Source organism: Palaemon carinicauda, chromosome 9 (genome assembly GCF_036898095.1).
Source record: "Palaemon carinicauda isolate YSFRI2023 chromosome 9, ASM3689809v2, whole genome shotgun sequence".
Classification (NCBI taxonomy): domain Eukaryota; kingdom Metazoa; phylum Arthropoda; class Malacostraca; order Decapoda; family Palaemonidae; genus Palaemon; species Palaemon carinicauda.
In genome coordinates, this window is record NC_090733.1 from 148,089,940 (window position 1) to 148,115,299 (window position 25,360).

General features: G+C 35.2%; 1 protein-coding gene across 1 annotated transcript in view; it reads right to left on the bottom strand.

Moving 5' to 3' along the window:
• Nucleotides 1-25,360, bottom strand: part of LOC137647253 (GTP-binding protein Rhes) — a 199,889-nt gene that overhangs the window by 86,357 nt on the left and 88,172 nt on the right. The window contains 1 exon segment of the mRNA XM_068380646.1: nucleotides 14,837-15,416. Coding sequence (XP_068236747.1) covers nucleotides 14,837-15,159 — 323 coding nt within the window. The 5' untranslated portion in view covers nucleotides 15,160-15,416.

The following is a 25,360-nucleotide window of genomic DNA, read 5'->3' on the forward strand; positions in this document are numbered from 1 at the left end:
CTTCTCTTCAATTTGTAAATAATGAGAAAAGACAATTTAACGATAAATAAAAAATAGGGTTAAAAAACAATATTTGTTTTATTCACTCAACGCATAAACAGTGAATATCATATGAGAAACATTTTAATATAAATGTTGAATAACAGTATTCGATAAATAATAACTTTCTCTTCGATTTGAGAATAGTGAATAAAGAAATATTAACTTACTAAAATAAAAAACGGGATTAAAAAAATAGTTTATTTTATATAGTCAACTCATAAATAATAACTTTGTCATCAATTTATGAATAGTGAATAAAGAAATTTTAACTATTATTAAAAACAGGATTAAAAAAATTTATTTATTCAACTGTTAATAAGAAAAAATTACCAACAAGAATGTTAATTAAAAAACAATATTTATTTTATTTAAAGTATATTAAAACAATTATTTAGTCAACTCATAATAAAAAATAAATTACCAACAAGAATGGTAATTAAAAAAAAAAAACAATGTTTATTTTATTTAAAGTATAATAAGAAAATTTAACAAGAATGGTAAGTAACCCGGGTAGAAAGACTGATCCAATCGTCCATTAATAATGAGAAATGGCAGCGATTTCAATCCGATGACACAATTGCTGAGCTTTAAGGGAACACTCGAAACACTGGCGAACAGCGATTAACTAAATGGGTCGGAAGCAGAGATTACGTACCCGGCCTGAGATTAATACTGTGAGTGCCATAGCCCCGGGGCCCATTTCATTTCCGTATTGCAGTCGGCCATTTTCGGTCGGTGTGACTTTGGTGGTGATGGTTGGGGGGTGGGGGTGGGGGGGGGGGTAACCGATTTTCAATAAATGTAGGATGTATAAGTTTTTTTCCAAAATGTTTTTCTTCGTTGGTTTCATTCTGTCGTTTAGCTGATTGAAGATCATAAAAATAATTTTAATATTTATGATTTTATTCATTCTAATATTTCTGTCGGCCATTTTCGGTCGGTGTGACCTTGGTGGTGATATTGCAGTCGGCCATTTTCGGTCGGTGTGACCTTGGTAGTGGTGTTGAGGCGGGGGGGGGGGTTTCAACCGATTATGAATAAATGTAGGATGTATAAGTTTTTCCATAATGTTTTTCTTTGTTGATTTTATTCTGTCATTCAACTGTGATTGAAGATCATACGAATAATTTTGATTTTAATGATAATATTTATTTTATTAATTCTAATATTTCTGGTGTTGATATGCGGAAGGTGAAATTAAAATGATATAAATGAGGCCCTTTGTCTCTTAGAGGAACAAAATTTTTTTATTAATGTTTTATTATTGATATATTTTTATTATCTAATTAACCTTGAATATCGATATAAAAGCTTGATTGTTATTTTTGGCGAGTGAATTGGTTATAGATAATTATTTCCTGTGCCTCAAATTGCAATATTTTCCCTCATTGATTTTATTGATTTCATTCATCTTTTATTTTTTTACCTGGAAGAATCATTATTTCAAAAAGATCCAAAATATCAATCAGTTTAATCGACTCTTAATGTTTAAATATTGAAAGAAAAGAGAATCCAAAATATTAGTCAGTTTAATCGACCCTTAAGTTTTACTATATTGAAGGAAAAAGATTCCAAAATATCAGTCAGTTTAATAGACTCTAAATGATTTACTCAATTGAAAGAAAAGAGAATCCAAAATATTAGTCAGTTTAATCGTCCCACAAGTTTACTATATTGGAAGAAAGAAAATAAAATACATTTAGTCAGTTTAATCGATCCCTAAAGTTTTACTCTATTTGAAAACACAGAATATCATCCAGTTTGATTGACCCTTAATGTTTTACTCTATAGCAAGAAACAGGAATCCTAAATATCAATCAGTTATTCAGTTTAATCAACCTTTAATATATTTCTCAATTGGAAGAAACAAGGATCCAAAATATCAGTTTAATTAACCCTTTATGTTTTACTCTATTGGAAGAAACGAGGATCCAAAATATCAGTCAGTTTATTAGACCCTTTAAGTTTTACTTTATTGGAAGAAACAAGGATCGAAGTTATCAGTCAGTTTATTCGAATCTTTAATTTTTACTATATTGGAAGAAACAAGGATCCAAAATATCAGTCAGTTTATGAGACCCTTTAAGTTTTACTATATTGGAAGAAACAAGGATTGAAAATATCAGTCAGTTTAATCAACCCTTAAAGTTTTACTCTATTGAAAGAAACGAGGATCCAAAATATCAGTCAGTTTATTAGACCTCTTCTTCTTCTTCTTCTTCTTCTTCTTCTTCTTCTTCTTCTTCTTCTTCTTCTTCTGCATCTTTTCCCACTTTTATGTGGGGTCGATGTTTCTGCCCAGCGTTCTCTATCTACTTCTGTCCCACACTTTATCACCGGTTAATCCCTTTGATCGAAGGTCATCCTTGATACAGTCCATCCACCTTCGCTTTGGTCTCCCTCTCATTCTCGTTCCCTGTACCTCCATTTCCATCCCTCTCCTCCCAATATACTGTTCATCTCTTCTCATGACATGACCATACCACCTCTGTCTACTTTCATTTTAGCCGACCCTTAATGTTTAACTGTATTGGAAGAAACAAGGAAAATCCAATCCACATTTTAGAAATCTATCTATATAAAAAAAACTACAAAATGTTTCAATGTATTCCGTCCGCCTCCGTCATTCGTTAATATCTTCCAGGTGTTTTGATTATCATGTTTCATAAAAGCTTAACTTGACGAAGTGTAGTGAGCAAACTTCACCAACTAACTTTTTCCTTCTCCGATTGTTGTCTCCTCAGTTTCCCTTCTTTCTACCGAGAGTTCTCACCCGACCTAAATTGGATTTGGCCACGAACTTATGTCCATTTTTTTATTGCGTTATTGACTTATTAACTTGTATTAACCATCGCTGACGACAATGCGAACCATATGACGTATAAAGGATATATTACGAAATTATAAAGAAAAAAGTATGACGAATTCTCCTACGATTGAAAAGTTTGTGTTTGTTAGATAAGTTTCTTTTGTGATCAGCCGTTTTATTATTCCCGTATTTTCTCCTTCCTTTTTTTTTTTTTTTTTTTTTTTTTTTTATTAAAAAGATCTTCCTTTCGAAGTTATAAGATAATCATGGAAGTTATCCGCCACTGGTCTGGTTTCTTTGGTAAAACAGTTTTGTAGTTCACATCATAACAACAACATCACTTCCTTCAAAGGCTTTGGTAACATAACATGTTTTCATGGTTTGATACGCAATCTGATTTAAGTTAATTCAATGCTGTTGTTTAAACGGCATTAGAGGGTTTGATTCAAACTGCAAAGGTCTGTGCTACACTTTTGATTTTAAAGTCACTGACGCATGATGTTTCAAAGATTAAAAAAAAACAGCTTTATAGTATTGTCATTGAAACAACTATTATAGAAATTATAAAAGTACTTGCCTTCGAGATTGTGATGAAGGTAATCATCTTCCCTATATAATAAAGAGCAACTGTCTGTGTATATATATATATATATATATATATATTATATATATATATATATATATATAGATAGATAGATAGATAATGCATATATATAGATATATATATTTATATATAATATATATATACACATATATACACACATATGCCTACATACATACATATATATATATATATATATATATATATATATATATATTATATATACATAATCATATATACACATATACTGTATATATATATATATATATATATATATATATATATATATATATATATATATATATATGTATCTTTCTGGTCACGCTCGGTGGCATTGCAAGACGTAAAACTACTCGGTCTCTCCCCGTAACCTTCGATAGAGGGAGAGGGATTAGTCAACCTCTGGTGAGATGGGGTTGCGTTTGTTGTGTGTGTGCATATCTATCTAAATATTTAGCAATTTTTTTACTCGTCGCGTACACTAGTCTTACAGTATTTGTCCTCACCGCTACAAGGTTTACTAAAGCGTTTAAGAATGCAACTCTTACCTGCTTCTTAATGAGTTACCGTATCAGCCTCGATCAAAAATTGTTTTCGTAAACGGGTCTAAAATGGCAATGGTTTGTTAGCCTCAAGTAATATGTTTCTTTAAACCTTAAACCTTTTTATTGTGTGTGTAAGATGATGTGTAAAATTGTATGCAATTCACATCTTCAGCTTTGGTTTTCTTTAATGATTTTTCTATTAATTATATTATATTATACTATTAACTACTGTACTGTAATTGTTCAGTGGCTACTTTCCTCTTGGAATGGGAAGAAGAGACTCTTCTGCTATGGTAAGCAGGAGGAGGACACTCCAAAATCAAACCATTGTTCTATAGTCTTGGGTAGTGCCGTAGCCTTTTTACCATGGTCTTCCACTGTCTTGGGTTAGAGTTCTCTTGCTTGAGGGTACACTCGGGCACATGACTCTATCTTGTTTCTCTTCCTCTTGTTATTTTGAAGTTTTTATTCTCTTGTTATATTCAAGTTTTTATAGTTTATATATATTGTTCTTAAACTTCTCTTGTAGTTTTTCCTTATTTCCTTTCCTCACTGGGCTATTTTCCCTGTTGGAGCCCTTGGGCTTATAGCATCCCGCTTTTCAAACTAGGGTTGTAGCTTTGCTAGTAGTAGTAATAATAATAATAATAATAATAATAATAATAATAATAACATAATTACTTTTTCTAATTCGTCACAAAGATGATTAAACTTGCGAGTTTACTTTATCGACATATATGAGAGAGAGAGAGAGAGAGAGAGAGAGAGAGAGAGAGAGAGAGAGAGAGAGAGAGAGAGAGAGAGAGAGAGAGCCTTATTGCCTTATTGCCTTATTTTTTGTTTGGGTTCCCCCAGGTCCCTCAGTGTGAGGCACCTCGTATATCCACCAGAGAGTTGCTAATGCATCTTCCGGTGTATTTTGCATCTTCCAGTCTTGGATGGTCTGGGATGCATCTTAGGTATTTATCGAACTTTTTCTTAAACGCATCTACGCTCACTCCTGATATGTTTCTTAGATGAGCTGGCAGCACATTAAATAGTCGCTGCATTATCGATGCTGGTGCGTAGTGGATTAATGTCCTGTGCGCCTTTCTTAGTTTACCTGGTATATTTTTTGGCACTATTAATCTACCTCGGCTTGCTCTTTCTGATATTTTTAGCTCCATGATGTTTTCAGTAATTCCTTCTATTTGCTTCCATGCTTGTATTATCATGTAGCGTTCTCTTCTCCTTTCTAGACTGTATAGTTTTAAAAATTTCAGTCTTTCCCAGTAGTCAAGGTCCTTAACTTCTTCTATTCTAGCAGTATAGGACCTTTGTACACTCTCTATTTGCGCAATATCCTTTTGGTAGTGTGGGTACCATATTACATTGCAGTACTCGAGTGTACTACGTACATAAGTTTTGTAAAGCATAATCATGTGTTCAGCTTTCCTTGTTTTAAAGTGTCTGAATAACATTCCCATTTTTGCTTTACATTTAGCCAACAGTGTTGCTATTTGGTCGTTGCATAACATATTCCTATTTAACATTACACCAAGGTCTTTAATTGTTTCCTTGTTTGTGATTGTCTCATTATTAGGTCCCTTGTATGCATATACCATTCCTTCTCTGTTTCTATGATTTATTGATTCGAATTTATCGGAGTTAAATACCATCCTATTTATCTCCGCCCATTCATATATTTTGTTTAGATCTCTTTGTAGTGAGTTCCTATCTTCATCACAAGTAATTTCTCTACTTATTCTTGTGTCATCGGCGAAACTTCTCACTACGGAGTTTTCAACATCACAGTCTATGTCTGAGATCATAATAACAAACAGCAGTGCAGCTAATACCGTACCTTGTGGCACACCAGATATTACCTGGGCTTCATCTGATTTCTCGTCATTTGCAACCACTATCTGTTTTCTGTTTTGCAGGAATTCTTTTACCCATTTTCCTATCTTTCCCACAATATTATGCTTTCTCATTTTTTTCTCCAATATGTTACGGTCTACCTTGTCAAAGGCTTTTGTAAAATCTAGATAGATCACATCTGTGTCTTTTTCATTTATCATATTTTTGTATATGTTTTCATAGTGTGCTATCAGTTGGGTCTGTGTACTTTTTCCAGGCACGAAACCGTGTTGACCCATATTAAACAAATTATTCTTAACCATATGGTTCATTATTTTCTTTTTTATTACCCTCTCATACACTTTCATAATATGTGATGTTAGACTAACAGGTCTATAATTGCTTGCCTCTAGTCTTGATCCACTTTTGAAGATAGGGGTTATATAAGCTAATTTATGTTTAACATATATCTCGCTCATATCTACACTTTGTCTTAGCAGTATTGCAAGCGGCTTCGCGATAGTGTTTGCAGTTTTTTTTTTTAACAAAATCGCTGGAACTCCATCTGGTCCGGCTGCCGATCCATTTTTAATTTCGTTTATAGCCGTGACAATATCTGCTTCATTAATATCTATATCCGTTAGATATTCAACATTTTCTTCTCTCATTTCTGTTTCATTATTCTCATTCGCAATTCTTGGTGTGAACTCACTCTTATATTTTTCTGCTAATATGTTGCATATTTCCTTTTTTTTCATTCGTTAGCCGTCCTTCAATTCTTAGAGGGCCTATTTCTAATCTCCCTTTATTCATCTTTTTTGCATAGGAGTAAAGTACTTTGGGGTTTCTTTTTATATTTTGAAGTGTCCTTTCTTCTAAGTCCCTTTTTTCATTTTCTTTCGACTGTATAATCTTTTGTTCTGCATTTTCTATCTTACATTTTATTTCCCTCATTTTCCACACATTTTTTTCTTTTGCAAGATTTTTCTTCCACTTTCTAATTTTCTGAAATAAGATCCTTCTGTCTCTTGGTATGCACGTCTTTTGTTTATTGTTTTTTTTCGGTACATATTTTTCAACATTTTTCTCCAGTATATTGTACAGTATGTCCGTATTTACCTGTATATTATCACTTACAAATACATTTTTCCATTCTTTATTCAGTTCTTCATTTATTTCTGACCATTTTATATTCTTACTGTAAAAGTTATATTTTCCATATCCTTCCCAAAGTTTTGTGCTTTTATTAATTCTGCGATCACTTGCTTTGGAATGGACTATCAATTCTATGACATTGTGGTCTGAAATTCCCGTGTTATACACTATTATTTCTTTAACATAATTCACCTCATTCACAAATACTAGATCTAGGACATTTTCCTTTCTTGTTGGAATGTGGTTTATTTGTTGCATATTATGTTCTAATAGCATATTTTGAAGCTTTTCAAATTGCCTCTTATCTTCTGCGCTACTATTACTATCTTTTTTATATGTATACATACAACCACTTTCGTCTATCCGTTCTTTCCAATCCACGAAAGGAAAGTTAAAATCTCCGGATAGGAGTATATTCCAGTCTTTATGGTTTCTACATATATCATCTATTTTTTCTATTATTATGTCAAACTCCTTAGTGTTTGGGGGTCTGTAAACTACGATATTCATTAGTTTTTCAAATTCAAATTCTACCTCAATCAATTCACATTCTGTGTTGCTGTATTTTTCACATACTTTTCCTTGATTTATGTCTCTTCCATATATTGCGGTTCCCCCTTGATTCCTATTTTTTCTGTCTGATCTATAAGTTTGGAAACCCTTTATCTGGTCATCACTGCCAGTCTCTTGGGAATACCATGTTTCACTTATATTTAATATATCTATTTTTTTCAATTTGGGTTAGTTCTTCTAAGAACTCTATTTTCCTTTTAGAGTTACTCGTGACTAAACCCTGTGCATTCATTACTATTATGGTTTGTGTTTCATCCCATTATTTAATATTGGTAATAATATGGATTCTCCCATGCTTCCTTCCTGTTCTGATATGATGTTCTTTTCTTCATTTCCCGGAATTCTGCCATTAAAAAATCCAACTTTTCTATAATATTTGCTCTTTCGCCTTCATATTTATTTGTGTGTGTATACCTGCAACTGTCCCCATATCTGCACCAACCCCTGGCATTATAGATGCATTCTTTGTAGTTGGGCTCTAAACGTGCAGGTTTGGGTTGAAAGGCCTCATATCTTGGGGCTCTTGGTTCAAAGCGTGGTATTTATACGGCCTGCTTTTTTGTTTCTTTTTTGCTTTCATTTTTCTTTTCAGTTTGCTGAGTTTTCTTACTTTCATTCATGGTTGCAGGATGCATATATCGACATTTTTTGTTGTAAATGCATCCTTTTCCTTCTTTTAGGTTTTTGCATATTTTTGGATGGAGATCTCTGCATTCGTCTCCATATCCGTCTAAATACGCACATTTACCATATATTTCATAATTATGGCATATCTTTGGATGCTTGTAGTAGCATCTTTCGCCAAATCTGCAATTCCCTCTTTTCAGCATATTGCAGACTATATCCTTCTTTTCTATTTTTTCTTGTTCTTGCTCTTCCCTAAAATTATGTAGGTCCGGGTAGAGTCTCTTGGGTCTATTAATTGTTTCCATCTGGTAATTTATTTCTTCATAAGTATGTTGTTGGATGGTCCCATAGGTTATATCAATGATTTCTTCTGCATCCTTACACATATCCTGTTCATTGTTCTCTTCTTCTTTTTCTTCTTTTTCTTCTTCTTTTTCTTCTTCTTCCTCTTCTGTTTCTTCTTCTTCCTCTTCTTTATCTTCAACTATTTGTAGATTTAGTCTCGACTTAATTATATTTTCTATCCAGACTAATCATGTTGAGCAGAATACCTTTGTGTCTTTATTTTTTATTTTTTGCTGTATTTCAGCACATGTGGGGTGTGTTGGAACATGACAGGCATCACATTTTTTAATCAATTGTTGAGGATTATTAATGGAATACCATATCTTACATGTATTACACCATTTTGGCATTCTTTTTCCCATTGCATCAATCAGCATATTCACCATATTGGACTTCTTATTGTTCTTTGATGGAATGTGTTGATTGATGTAGACTTTCTTTATAAGTTTCTTTATCACTTGGATCTTCTTTGGAATTTCTTCTATTATTTTGCTGATGTTTTCCGCAGATTTGCTCCAGTTTATTGGATCATATTGTTTCAATATGTCTGCGAATATTTTTCCGTCACACTGGTTGACGTTACTAGTGACCACTGTTATCAGACGGTCGAGCTCCTGTTTCGCCAACTCATGGAATTTACTTTTGCTGAGTCCAGCGATGTCTCTCCAAGCCTTGCCTGTGTTGTACATAGCCATCTTGATTAGATTTTTAGTAATTCACAAGATAACTATTCTATGCCGACGTTTTATCCCACTTCTCTGACCTCAAACTAATCACCGACTATTCACGAAAACTTGTAGCTATATTGCACTCGATAGCCTTTTGTTATCCGCGTTAAATCATGATATTTATAGGGTCGCAAAAGTGTAATCACTCACCGGCACACAGATACAAAACTGAGAGAGAGAGAGAGAGAGAGAGAGAGAGAGAGAGAGAGAGAGAGAGAGAGAGAGAGAGAGAGAGAGAGAGAGAGAGAGAGAGAGAATTAGTTTGCCGTAAAAAAAAAACTGTAGAACATGTTATATTGATTATATTCATTCCGTGATATCACTTACATTTTAAAGCTGAACTACCAACGTTTAAGTAAGTTTATTAAAAAACTTAATACGCTTCTGTTTAAAGGTTGCTCATGAATGGCAGAGATAAGGGACAGTGACATGGCCAAGGAGACTGACCATATATACAAATTCTCAGCGTTCAGTCTCCCTGTACACCCAAGTTGGAACAGAGAGGACCAGGCAATGGATGCTTATGACTCAGCTGGTAGATCTACAGGCTCCCCCAAATCTCCTATCTTTAACTCACAATGATTGTGAGATTGCAGACATTACAAAAAACTATCGAGCTTGAGCATATCTCGAACCCCAGTCCAGTAGATCGAGACACATGTACTCTTTCAATAGGTTACCGTAACCCATAAAGGTGAAAGTGTCAGTAGTGTGTTGGTGATTGTAGGCGCTAACAACACGGAAGGGAAAAGAAATTGAGTTTATTGTGTTTCCGGAGAAACAAAACATTGCCTTCATCTGCTGTACAATAATTGTTTTTCGAAGCTTTGTGAATAACGAGTAGACGGAAACAAGAATCCCATTCGTTAATAACTTTTGATTGTCTGACGGTAATTGGAAATTGTGGTAAACACCAATTGTGACGAGGCTCTCCCTAAATGGAAATATAATGGAAGGAATTGCAATGAGGCGAAAATTCAGTATGAATTGACCCTATTCTTTGGAAAACAGACAATGTAAATACCTTCTGCATACGTGATTCTATCACCAGTTTAATGATTTTTTTTATAATTTTCGAGAATTGGATTTTGAAAACAAACAGATTCGAAATTTAGACGTCATCTAGGAGTCAGGGAAGGAAAGTTCCAAAGTGCCACCTGTATCATTGAGTTATCGTTTAAAGTCTTTAAACAAAGGAGAGGCAAAGAGAGTTGTTATTATTATTATTATTGTTGTTGTTGTTGTTTTTGTTGTTATTATTATTATTATTATTATTATTATTATTATTATTATTATTATTGTAAAAATACATTAATGAAATAATCGTAGTTTTATCCGTAGAGAATTTTGCTCCCTCCTCTCTCTCTCTCTCTCTCTCTCTCTCTCTCTCTCTCTCTCTCTCTCTCTCTCTCTCTCTCTCTCTCTTAGGTACGAATGGTAAAATCTAATTTGAATTATTCATTTTGAAACTACTTCTGATTGAAGGTGAATCTGACGCCATAAAGAATATAAGCAATTAAAACATACCCTCCAGGTTTCAAAAAAGCATTTTATAGTGACTAGTCATTATTGCTTTTACATTTACCCATAACAACCATCAGAAACATCAGAAATTAATTAAGGAAAGAATATATTTACCCTATACAAGTCTGAAACGACACTTGAGTCGATGATGTATTTATGTGGAAGTGTTCAAGAAAAATTATTAAAATTATTATTATTAAAATTATTAAAATTATGGAAATTATTATCATTATTAAGATTAAAACGATTATTGTTATTGAAATTATTATCTCTCTCCATTGTATTCTTTTTCCCTATAATCATATCTATTTCCCTCTTGTCCCGTACCTTCTCTCTCTCTCTCTCTCTCTCTCTCTCTCTCTCTCTCTCTCTCTCTCTCTCTCTCTCTCTCTCTCTCTCTCTCTCAATAATTTTGATAATAATAATTTTAATAATAATTGTTGTTTTGATAATAACAATATTAATAATTTTAAAACTAATCATTTTTATATAGGACAATCAGACCACAAACAAGCATTCTAGTTATGAATTAATTATGCAATTGTGTAATGAGGTAACTGGAAATGCAGAAAGGGAATGGTAGGAAAATGGGTGAATTGGGTTTGCTGCTTAAGTGGGTCATTAGATAGAATAAAAAGCTACATTTAGTAATCGCTAGAGGGGTTCTAGGAAGGCGTGGGAGTAAGCAAACATGTTACCCCGATTTGGGAAATGATTGGATGCAGTCCATAATGTCAGGATGCCAGAAAACCTCAAATCAATTAATCAATCAATCAGTCCATGATGTTTAACATGCTCCGCCCACAAGCATTGTGATTGGCTGCCACCTGCCACCTTCTCACAGCTGATCCATAATAATAATAATAATAATAATAATAATAATAATAATAATAATAATAATAATAATAATAATAATAATAAAACAATGTAATTAATTATAATACTTTGATAGTGACCAATGCAGCTGACATACACAGCACATCCCTGTACCCTTTGCCAGAACAGAAGAGCAATGAGACAATGTTAATTTGCTTGTAAAGAGAGCTACGAAGGAGCAAACACGGGCAGCCAATCATGATGTTTGGGGCGGAGCATGTTAAAGATTTTAGACTGCAGAAGCAACACTTAAGGTTAGGGATCTTTCAGTGAGATCTTTCGAAGACTACAAGGTGTAATTTAGCCGTCAAGTATTGTTGTGCGTGCATGGGTGTGTGAGTACTCACATGATTAATATTTGCAAAAAAAAAAAAAAAAGAATTAATTCTCTCGTAGGGTATCGTTTTTGTATTCCAGTCTCAGCAGAAATTTAACAGATAGCCGTAAGTTGATTGTCAGTCTCAGCAGGAACCCGTAAGGCATCTTTTTTTTTTTTTTTTTTTTTTTTTATCTGAATCATATCGGGTTTTTTCATTTTAGGTTATTCTTTCTTGTCATGGTAAAAAATTGTGAATTTGCAGTTCTACTCAAGTTTCAGAACAAAAATACCTGAAACTCCAGTATTTTCCAACTTCAGCAAAATTTTGCAAGTCGAGTATTTTTTTTTTTTTTTCTTAACAGTCTCAGCAGAATTTATTTATGTGTTTGTCTTTCATCCTCAGTAAAATGCGCACGTTCTTTGCAGGTTTTTTTTTCAATCAGCAAATATTTCCAAGATCTTTGTATTTTGAAAGTCTCGACAAAAACAGGCAAAACTGCGGAAATCATCTCTAGGTTTTCCTCAGTTTCTGTAACCAACTCTGTAAGAGTCGAGCTAGACTCATCAGACTGGTTCATTTCTTCTCTTTTGATAATGAAAAAATGTAAAAGTGGTGAAATAAATAATGTTTCAGGTAGGGACTGACACTGAAAGACCATAAACAGACGCAAGTGGAAGGGTATGTCTGAAGCCTTTGTTCGGCAGTGTAATAGCTGAAGATGATATTAAAAGACAAAAGCCATCTGCGCGCTGTTAAATAATGAACTCCATTCACAGAAGTAAACAATTTAAGCAAAATGTTGTCATGCAAAGTCTGCCCATGATAAGAGCTGCATGATGCTGGGCTCTCGCTTGAAATCGATACACAACCATGAGGCGGGAAGGTAAGATTGCGTGGCAAAAAATTAAAAAGTCTACGGACTGGCACATACTGCTGAGTAGTATTTCACTTGTAGTGATGATAATAACAGCAAGGTTTTCTTATAATAATTCACTTGTAGCGATGATAATAACAACAAGGTTTTCTTGTTATAATTCACTTGTAGGGATGCTAATAACAGCAAGGTTTTCTTGTAATAATTCACTTGTAGTGATGTTAATAACGGCAAAGTTTTCTTGTAATAATTCACTTGTAATGATGATAATAACAGCTAGGTTTTCTTGTAATAATTCACTAGTAGTGATGATAATAACAGCAAGGTTTTCTTGTAATACTTCACTTGTAGTGATGAAAGTAACAGCTAGGTTTTCTTGTAATATTTCACTTGTAGTAATGATAATAACAGCAAGGTTTTCTTTTTACAATGAACAATACGTGACACTAGTTCTATTCTGATACTATTACGTAACATACTTGTAGTATTAATGACATGTAGTCTTTTTTGTACTGAAAAAGATCTATAGGGTGTGACAAGATTTCTATCCTGATATTGTTACTTAATATCTTACTTATAGAGATGGAAATGTGAGGTCATATACCTATGAAAAAGAATCTACAATGGGTGACATTAGTTCTACAATTATACTGTTTTTGTAACATTTTGCTGGGATTGATATCAATAACATTAATGTAATTGAACCATTTTCTGAGCAATGTTAATTGACATTAATTATGATAATATTACTGTGCTTAATCGTTACTGTACTTTCTTTATTCATTGTTTAAAAGCTCGAGATAGAGACAGCTGGCGAAATCTAACCGAGACCCTTTGCGTCAATAAGTGTAGGAGGAGATTATTATTATTATTATTATTATTATTATTGTTATTATTATTATTATTATTATTATTATTATTATTATTATTATTATTATTATTACTTGCTAAGCTACATCCCTAGTTGGAAAAGCTGGATGCTATAAGCTCAGGGGCCCCAACAGGGAAAATAGCCCAGTGGGGAAAGGATAAAAAAAATAAAATATTTCAAGAACAGAAACAACATTAAAATGAACATTTCCTATATAAACTATAAAAACTTTAACAAAACAAGTGGAATAGAATTAAGATAGAATAGTGTGCCCGAGTGTACTCTCAAGCAAGAGAACTCTAACCCAAGATGATGATATAGCTTTTATTGAGCCCAGTAACTTTTTGAGAAGATATATAAAGAACATGATATCACTCCTTTCCTTGTACAGCAACGTAGTTCCCGTCAGGAAGATATATAAAGATTAATTTTTTCAATTAGCTTTTCCACTGGGCGCTCCCCTTTTCAGAGTCGTGAAAGCTTCATGGCCTCCGACTTGAGCTCTTCCCGGAAATTCATATCGGATTCGTCTGCAATCAATACTCGTGATTGCAACTGTGAGAGAGACTTCAACAAATCAAAGCAAGTCGTTTGTGCGTTGGAAATTATAAAGTATTTATGCTGTTCTTGACCTGGTTGTGATGATTATCTTTATTGCTGGTAGTAATTTCGTTGATGTGTTTTAGAATGTTTTATTTTCTAAATATTTTTAGTGATATATTCAAGAAACAGTTTTTAGTAGATTATCAATTGCAAAGAGAGAGAGAGAGAGAGAGAGAGAGAGAGAGAGAGAGAGAGAGAGAGAGAGAGAGAGAGAGAGAGAGAGAGAGAGAGATAATATGCTATAAATATACACATATGCAACTCATTGCTGAGAGAGAACTACTTTATGCTGTATATATGCACCTCATAATGAGAAAGAGAAAAAGTATGTTGTATATATAAACCTCATTGCTGAAAGAGAGAAAGTATGGTGTATATATACACCTCATTGGTGAGAGAGAGAGAGAGAGAGAGAGAGAGAGAGAGAGAGAGAGAGAGAGAGAGAGAGAGAGAGAGAGATTAATATACACACTTCATTCCTCATCTTAAGAGTTCCACACTCACCTGGAAACCAACGAAGTCTTCCCCACTCTGGACGATCCCAACACGACCAACCTGAAGCAGTTCTTGGCCGTGGGCTTCATGTTCTTATTAGCCACAACTGGGAGGGACGACGGCGCCGGCAATTTGGTGCCGTCTTCGCTGCCGGGCTCCCCGTTGCCGTTGCTGTCGCCCTTGGTGCTGTTGGAGCGGCAGAATCCGTTGCAGGCCCCTTTGCCGTCGACTTCGCAGGTGGGAGAGGTCACCTCCTCCACTTCGGAGGTCATGTTGGGGCTTTCGGGAGTGTCACCCTCTGGTATTGTTTCCCAGTTGTTTTGGGTAGACATGGCTGTGGGTTCTTCTTTAGTATTGTGTCTCGGTTTTCATAATGTCTTTCTTTTTATTTCTATTATTGTATTTAGTTCTTAATCGGTTCTTCTGACGAGAGTCATGGTTTGCTTAAGTGGTTCTGTTTACATTCTTCGGAAGTCATTGCGATGGTTGGTGGACTCAAAACTCTAAGCTCTGGAGTAAGCTTGTCACCCTCTCTCGATTAATGACCTTCAGCGTTGATTTTGTCTCTTCCAGGACATCTCTCATGATTCTGAAAAGAAAATTCAGAAATTACTGGAAATTCTTAAAACTTGAATATGTCAAAGTAAAGTGGATGCAATCAGAAACCGAGTTTTAATTTAAATGTTATTTGATTAATTGTAATAAAAAAGTCTAGAGTTTAATTTGAAAAGGAGGTTGAGAATTCAAGTAATAAGTAGAAATTCTTGGAAACAAAGTCATCCTGCGGAAATCCAAGCAAATGAAATAAATGTACCACTAAGTAATTTCCGTTCCGTTGAAACATCTGTATTTTTAAGCAGGTACAGTCTCAGTTAAGATCCATACTATTGGAGAGTTTTAAGTACACATGAACACGAATATACAGTATGGATAAATACGAATAAACATATATATATATATATATAATATATATATATATATATATATATATATATATATATAAATGTGTGTATGTGTGTTTGTATATATATATTATATATATATATATATATATATATATATATATATATATATATATATATATATATAATATGTGCGTGTATGTGTATGTGTCTTTTTTATACATGTATATATATGTAAATATATATATATATATATATATATATATATATATATATATATATATATATTGTATATATATACACGCACACAAAACACACACCATTATGTATATATGTATATATATATATATATATATATATATATATATATATATGTATGTATATAATTTATACTGTATATATACATATATGTGTATATATATGACACACACACACACACATATATATATATATATATATATATATATATATATATATATATATATATATATATATATATATATATATATATACACGGTATATACAGTATATAATCTCGCTATGAGTGGCATCAGCTCCCATCTGTCCTCTCCAAGAACTATTTATGACAAGAGCCCTACATATCTTGAGATGACTGACCTTATTCGGCTAAAGCATGTCATGAACGTTAGTACGTATGCAAATGAAGCAAGAACGAAGCAATCGTTTATATCATGTTTTTGTTTATTCCTTAATATACTTTCTTTATTTTTTTTTTCATTTTACTTAATTTATTCATTGTTTTCATTTTACTTTATTCATTGTTTTCGTTTTTTATGCATTCCGCCTTACATAAAGATGAAAAACACATGTTGGGTTAGATGTAGATAGACTATTCATTTTCATTTGTACGTTATTCATAAACGCAGCTGGGAAAAGTATGAAAATTAAATCGCCTCTAGCAATTTCATTAAAACAAATTACTAGTTCCTAGAACTCATTTTCCCTCTGAACAAATAGGTCAAATGTCTAATTCAAATCGTTTCCATTTCGGTGTAAAAATATTCCCTCCAATGTTTTTATTCGGGATATTTTTCTGCTCCGTTTATGCAAATTGTCTGAAAAATATTCCTATATATAGGTCTCGAATCCTTTATTACACTAGCCCTTATTTTCATAATACTTTTTGTCATTCTTTTGCTGCCATGGTTCCTTCAAACATGGTGTGTGCACAATTCGTGTCACCAAACACGCCTCTCTTAATAAGAGACTTTCGTCTTGGTCACTTGCCGAAGTAACTCACCTTCGTATTAAAATGTATCTTATTTTTTCATATGGCAAAGCTATTAGAAGTTTGAAAAGCCGTACGTGAGGTTATTTAAAGTCTAAAAAGCCACATAGGAGCCAATTATCTTCTAAGGAGTTCAATATTACTGATGAGAAAGAAATAGTTTAGATGTAACTCATAAGCAACTTGAGTTTCAAAAGGTTTCGTGTCTGCCAATAAAAGGTTTAAAGGGTAATAATGAGTGGTAGAGGCCAGGGTTAAAAGAAGGTATTCTTTTAACCTCTGGTAGAGGCATGGGGCTCATCACTGCGTTGTCGTAAAATGACCTACAGACCACAAATGATCAGGACCCAAGCCCCTCTGCAACCAAACTATGACCGGGAAGATTGGGAGTTTTAAAGGTTGTCATGAGTAGGAGACGCAGGACAGGAGAATGTCCTAGATTCTGACTATATATACTGTAGGCTAACGTACGATCAGCCATCAAGTCCTTATCCCCACGTAAGCTAGGGCCAGGGACGGCTAGGCAATGGCTGCTGATGACTCAGCAGGTAGATTTATAATCTCTAAAACTCGTAACAACAGTGAGGTTGTTGACGCTATTTAAAACTGTTGGACTCAAATTTCCCGAGTTACAGATTGCGAAAAAGGGGCATTTGCAATAGGCTACCACAACTATTGTTAGTAATCTTAGTGTTGTAATGCTAAAATTTATGAAACTGAACTGTATATGGCTACCCCACTACTATGGTTAAGAAGATCACGTATTCATAACTTGTTGCCATTTCTGAATGGTTCAGTACCCGATTCACGTTTGAGGTCAGTTGATTGCATCCTGGTCTACTGCCCTCCAGCCCCGCATAGCTATAAGTACATACCAGACTAAAAAAGGGAGTCCTACCTAAAGTTTTGCCAGGAAACCGAATACTGTATCATTTGGGGCTACTCCCTCCAAAGAAAAATGTATAATGAAATTAAAATCAGATACATATATATCCACCATGGGCCTTTTCTCCTTCAAAAGGAAAACCCAAGAAGATATTGCTATCTAATTCAATTCCGGGAAAGTTGTTTTTGGCGAAGACTGTTGGCCCATGCTTTTCCCCAAGCCAGTGACAAGACTACACTCATCTTGACTAATAATGTACTTAATTCACTGCATAAGCCATCCATTCTTCCACCCCCTGTATGGTAAATTTTTATGTTTTGCTGAATAGGCTGGTTAATATACACTGAACCATGTAGACCACTGTATATATATATATATATATATATATATATATATATATATATATATATATATATATATATATATATATATGTGTGTATATATATATTGTGAGGTATACATATGTGAGAGAGAGAGAGAGAGAGAGAGAGAGAGAGGGAGAGAGAGAGAGAGAGAGAGAGAGAGCACTGAATCCTTTGGTAGTCCACCAGGTAATCAGTTTAAAGCCCTCCAATAACACATTAAACTGGGGGTCGGAAGTCTTTGCCGAGAGGACGGAAGAGTCTTTCCGTCAAGAGCTGGGAAGTCAAGGGACGAGACAAAGAAGGAAACAAGAGAGAAGGAGCAATCAATGTTAAATTAAAGAGGAAAGCTACTGAGGAATAAGTTAAAAGACAAAGATCTCTCTCTCTCTCTCTCCCTCTCTCTCTCTCTCTCTCTCTCTCTCTCTCTCTCTCTCCTATCTGAAAAAATAAGTAATAAAGCAAAGATCTCTCTCTCTCTCCTCTCTCTCCTCTCCTCTCTCTCTCTCTCTCTCTCTCCTATCTGAAGAATAAGTAATAAAGCAAAGATCCTTCTCTCTCTCTCTCTCTCTCTCTCTCTCTCTCTCTCTCTCTCTCTCTCTCTCTCTCTCTCTCATCTGAAGAATAAGTGATAGAGCAAGATCTCTCTCTTTCTCCCTCTCTCTCTCATCTGAAGAATAAGTGATAGAGCAAAAATCACTCTCTCTCTCTCTCTCTCTCTCTCTCTCTCTCTCTCTCTCTCTCTCTCTCTCTCTCATCTGAAGAATAAGTGATAGAGCAAGTATCATTTCTCTCTCTCTCTCTCTCTCTCTCTCTCTCTCTCTCTCTCTCTCTCTCTCTCTCTCTCTCTCTCATCTGAAGAATAAGTGATAGAGCAAGTATCATTTCTCTCTCTCTCTCTCTCTCTCCTCTCCTCTCTCTCTCTCTCTCTCTCTCTCATCTGAAGAATAAGTGATAGAGCAAGTATCATTTCTCTCTCTCTCTCTCTCTCTCTCTCTCTCTCTCTCTCTCTCTCTCTCTCTCTCCTTATGTAAACATCATGAACGATCTTGTGAAAACAGAATTTTCCTAAATGTATAATAAGCCTGTTGAAGATTTAATGCAAAATGGGCCATTAGTCCATTGTTTTATTGATAATATTTGACGAACCTCTTGCAGGAACCATTGTTAATTAAACGTTTTAATCCTCTTATGCACAATCTACCCAAAGAACGCATTGTACCTTCTGTGGCGCATATGAACTACAAAACAATAATAATGACGTAACCGGAACTGTTACTGACATTACTTTAATTTACCGCAGCTTTAATGGTAATCTATGTTAATCCTTCATAACGAACATGAATTTTGTAATGAACAAAAGCTGTGTTCTTTGAAGTTTTATTAAAGAAAACTTACACCTAAAAGTAAGGAAATATACTTTGCTCTGAAAACCATGATACTTCTTCCACTCACATCTCAGGATGTCACAAACTACAATGAGTAAATAATCCCCTTTTGTACTTGTCTGCTGCTTCCAAAAATTGGAAAAGTATCATGATAGATAGATAGACAGATATAAAGCGATAGAAACATGGCATCACGATCATATTAATGTAAGATTGACATGCTCCAACAGCGACAGATACAAACCACGCACGATACAGCTCGAACCTCCTGGCAGATGAACTCCAATACAATGACGGACTTATTAACATAATTTAAAAAGTGGAAACCTAAGAGATTAATTCTCGGTTAAGAGATAAAATAACAAAGCCGGAGATTAAATTGTCAGGGGAATGGCCGTCGGATAATGGTGTGACTTGAGGCGTTATCTATCCAAAACATTTCCCCCCACTTTTCAGAGACGCGCTCGAGGATATCCTAGACGGATGAGTTATGATACCTCCATGATACCCATGAATGATACCCCATGAATGAGACGCTCCAATTCACACTGCCCAGATTGGTATTCATCTTAGTAAGATCCCTGACCGATAAGTTGTTAATGTGGCTTGGGTTGTTCCGACTGTTCTTCCTTGATATTAACAGCCTGATGTGGCTCGTTCGCCGGCAGCCATTCTTTTGTTTGACGTTGCTCTCCAGAGGCTGGGGCTTCGGTCAATAGCCGGTGCTGGCATAAGGCTACTTAACTGACCTGCTCGGTTTTATAGCGTCGTCAATGACCTTCGATGTCAGAATGCCTGAGAACTCGAAATCAACCAATCAGTCAATCAATTAATCGCTTTCACAAGATAAACCAGTTAGATATTCTTAATTTACTATTCATTTCGTATTAAAAACTCTCAGATAAGTAGAATGAAGATTAAATACACAGAATATGAATAATAAATTAGTTTTATTGGAAGATAAATGGAAAATCCCTTTGAAACATATTCAGTGAGATGGATTAATGTTCTCGAACACAGAAATAAGGAGGACGAGAGACAATTCCTCTTCCATTTAACATTACAACAGTAATGAATAACTGTTATGAGTCATATAAGAAATTTTAACGGTACTATTTGCTAGGATTTCATAAGACCTCACTCTAATGATTCGTTCACCAATGAGAATTGAAAGTTAATCTAAGAAGTGTCTAATTTAAACGAATTCAAAATACAAATCAGAAATCAATGTAATATACGCCAAGATATTTTGGTCTCTACAAATACAGTGTGCCAATGGAGACTTATACTGTAATTTTCATCTTTGATCCCTTCCATTCCCCCCCCCCCCCCCTAGATTGGTGACTCCACTAACTACTGTACCTCCCCCCCCCCCTCTAAGGGGTGAGGGAAGGATCTGACCTGTCTTCTAGGATTTCGGATACTAAGGAGCTTACTGTTCCTTATCACTCTCCCTTTCTTTCGGGGATAAGTGGCCGGATTATTAGTGATTTATGCTTTGATGTTCTTTGCTTGTCTTTGAAGTCATTCAGTAACGATTCCTCCTCCTCCACCCCCAGCACCCCCCCCCCTCCACCCCCAGCACCTCCCCTTCCACCACCTAGCTCTCCTCCTCCTCCTCCTCCACCTCGCTCTCCCCCTCCTCCTCCACCTCCTCCTCCTCCTTTTCCTCCACCACCACCTCCTTCTCCTCCTCCTCCTCCTTTTCCTCCTCCACCACCACCTCCTTCTCCCTCCTCCTCCTTCCCCGCCACCACCATCTCCACCTCTACCTCCTCCTCCTCCTCCAACCACACCACCAACACCTCCTCCCCCCTCCTCCTCCTCCTTCCCCACCACCACCATCTCCACCTCTACCTCCTCCTCCTCCTCCACCACCATCTCCTCCCCCCTCCTCCTCTTCCTCCTTCCCCACCACCACTATCTCCACCTCTACCTCCTTCTCCTTTTCCTCCTCCTCCTCCTCCACCCCTTCCTCCTCCTCCTCCTCCGCCTCCTTAAGGTCATGGACGCCATTTTGTCACCAAGGTTTTTCTGTTCCCAGAAATCCTTCATTAGGTTGTTATTTCGGAATAAAAGATTATTTCTACGTTTGTTTGATCAAATCCCGGATTTATTTGCTGTACTGAGGATCTTAGGATTATTACTGTGTTTACCTTGTTTGGATTCGTTATTCCATCCTCACCAACTCGTCACTCGTCGGATCTCCACTAATTAGTGGAGAGGCCTCTCTCTCTCTCTCTCTCTCTCTCTCTCTCTCTCTCTCTCTCTCTCTCTCTCTCTCTCTCTCTCTCTCTTGATTTGTGTTTGTTGCCACTTGACATGAAATTTCCGCCTGTTGAACTTCTACTCTTCCATTCACTATTGAATATTTTTTTCTTTTATCCGGTTTTTTGTTATTCTTTCTCCTATTTCCTATTTTAATTTTGACTTGATTCTCAATTTGGAATGTATTGAACTTCAGTTTTTTTTTCTATCTTCTTATATCATAATTCCATATTTACTCTTTTAAAGTCTCTAACTGTAATTTCTGCTATATAATTATTCATCCATCTATATATGTATGTATATATATATATATATATATATATATATATATATATATATATATAATATATATATATATATATATATATATATATATATATATATTCAAATAAGCCATGTATATTTTTGATACATTAATGTCTGGATTCTCTTAACTTCCTCGGGATCAGAGCCCCAGGCGAAATCACACAAAGACAAGAGCTTGTGTCCGGCCGGGAATCGAACCCTGGTCGGCAAGCTCGTATAGACAGGGACTAAACCACTTGGCCACGTGGTTTAGTCACTGTCTATACAAGCTTGCCGACCAGGGTTCGATTCCCGGCCGGACACAAGCTCTTGTCTTTGTGTGATTTCGCCTGGGGCTCTGATCCCGAAGTCGTTAAGAGAATCCAGACATTTAATGTATCAAAAATATATATGGCTTATTTGAATATGAAAAACACGTCTAAATGTGCAAAATTTATCATATATATATATATATATATATATATATATATATATATATATATATATATATATAATATATATATATATAAATTCACTCAAACTGTCACCATCTGTTCTCTATCTATCTATCATTCTACAAGTTTTTTCAAGTTACTATCTCATACTCGTGCTTAATCTATTTAGTCTATCGATCCATTTGTCTATCTGTCTAACTCTCAAATATCCTACAAGGGTTTTTGAAGCCTCCAGCTCTCTCTCTCCTCTCTCTCCTCTCTCTCTCTCTCTCTCTCTCTCTCTCTCTCTCTCTCTCTCTCGACCAATTCCTCTACTTCTCTACCCATCTCAAATAATTTTCAAGGATTTTTAGTCTCTCTCTCTCTCTCTCTCTCTCTCTCTCTCTCTCTCTCTCTCTCTCTCTCTCTCTCTCTCTCTCTCTCTCTCAAGTATTTTTATCAAGTTTCTTTAAACACACACTCTCTCTCTCTCTCCTCTCTCTCTCTCTCTCTCTCTCTCCTCTCTCCTCTCTCTCTCTCTCTCTCTCTCTGCCTATCGATCTGTTTATCTATCTCAAGTATTTTTATCAAGTTTCTTTAATCTCTCTCTCTCTCTCTCTCTCTCTCTCTCTTCTCTCTCTCAAATACTCCACCAGGTCTCTCTGTCCCGGGACTGCCTATGGGCTCATCTTCCTCCGAATCCTCTTCTGGCCCTATATTGAACATTCACGCCGCTAGTGACGTCATTGAGAGGGCCCAAAGTGGAGTCATTCGACGCGATCGAGAGCCCCGTCCACGAAATCCAAACAAAAGCCTCTTCGACGAAGACCCTTGAAAATCAGGGTTGCCAGGTTTTCTAAATGAGAAAAGGACAACTTTTAAACTACGGAAAAGGACAAAAATACAGCATTTATGTCCAGTCAATTTTAAAAAAAAGGCCAAATTGAGATGTTCGGTACGAAAAAAGACCACAATTGAGGTGTTTGGCCATTCGTCGAAAAAGGACAAAAATAAAGCATTCATGTCCGGTCAATTTAAATAAAAGGCCAAATTGAGATGTTTGGTACGAAAAAAAAAAAAAGCCACAATTTAGGGGTTTGGCCTGAAAAAGGCCAACCTGGCAACCCTCTCTTGAATGACAAAATGGGTCTCTTTAGAATCTTTATTCTTTCCAATGTCACTTTTCGCCTGTTGTTTTTGTTAACGTTATTTTCCCTTTCATATATTAATGATTTCACTATATTTAAATTCTTCAATTCAATAGAATGTTTTGTTTTAAAATATTCTGAATGTTTTAACAGCATATTAAAAAATTTGGAACAGCTGAATCTATAACATGGATTTTCCATATCATTTACTAATGATTTCGCTATATATTTAAATTATTCAATTCATTAGAATTTTTTGTTTTAAAATGTTCTGAATGTTTTTAACAGCATAATAAAAAATTTGGAACGGCTGAATCTATAAAATGGATAATAATCTTTTCTCTCAAAAAGTCAGGGAAAATGGTCAGAAAATAGTTCATATTCAGTCGTATCTTCCCAAATATAAATTCGCCATCTATAAGAACTGATAAGCCCATAGAATTATAAAGTTGGTGAAAATGTTTGCAGAAACAAAGTAACGTTAAACATTTACTTTTCCTTCAATCCATTCGTGTTAATCAGTTCTCTACATTCTTCAACTTCTCTTTGTTATAATATTAATCCTCATTAAACAAAAAACAAAAAAAACAAAAACAAAAAAACAAAAAAAAAACAAAAAAAAACGCAAGCAGGCAGCAATAATGATAAAGATAATAACAATGATAAAAAGTAGAAAGAGCAATAAAATATTTCAGACCTCCGCCCATGAAGATTATCACCATTTTACTCAAATCTACGGACCCAAGCTTTCCCTCTTTTATGCGTTGACAGCGAGTGGATCTACTGTATAATGCAAATCCTGGATCTGGATGGTGATCCGGATCACCTCCAAAATCTAGTCACCTCTAAGTTAGCCCATTTATGACAGATCCTGAAATTTTCATAAAAATTCATCAGTAATTTTTTGAATTAGGCTGGTGACAAACAAACAAACTGACAGAGGTGAAAACATAACCTCCTTGGCGGAGGTAATAATGATAATAATTCCTTTCAACGGTTCTTAAAAGGTTTAAAAGGTCGCTCTTGAATGGCAGAGGCAAGGGACAGTGACATAGCCCTATCAAGCAGGACAATGCCCTACAGACTGACCATTATACATATATATATATATATATATATATATATATATATATATATATATATATATATATATATATATATATATATGATCAGCGCCCAAGCCACTCTCCTCCCAAGGGGGCTAGGAAGTGGCTGCTGATGATTCAGCAGATAGACCTATAGGTTCCCGCAAAACCCCCTATCTTTAACCTCACTATGATGGTGAAGTTGCAGCCACTAAAGGAACTAACAAGTTTGAGTGGGATACGAACCTCCATCTGGCGATCACCAGTCAGGGACGTTACCACATAAGCCACCACTACCCTTAATCAGGGAATAAACAACTGGTGACCAGTCTCTCCGAAACTTATCACACAAGGAACTTATCCTAACTAACCAATCCTGATCAATCCTGTGGCGCGCATCCTACTTATCCAATACCTTAGCCTTGTGGGAAAGCAAATCTCCCCCCCCCCAAACACCAATAACCTACATCTAATTGCTGATCATTTGCTATTTACAATCACTTGGTTCGTTATTTCTGATTATTTG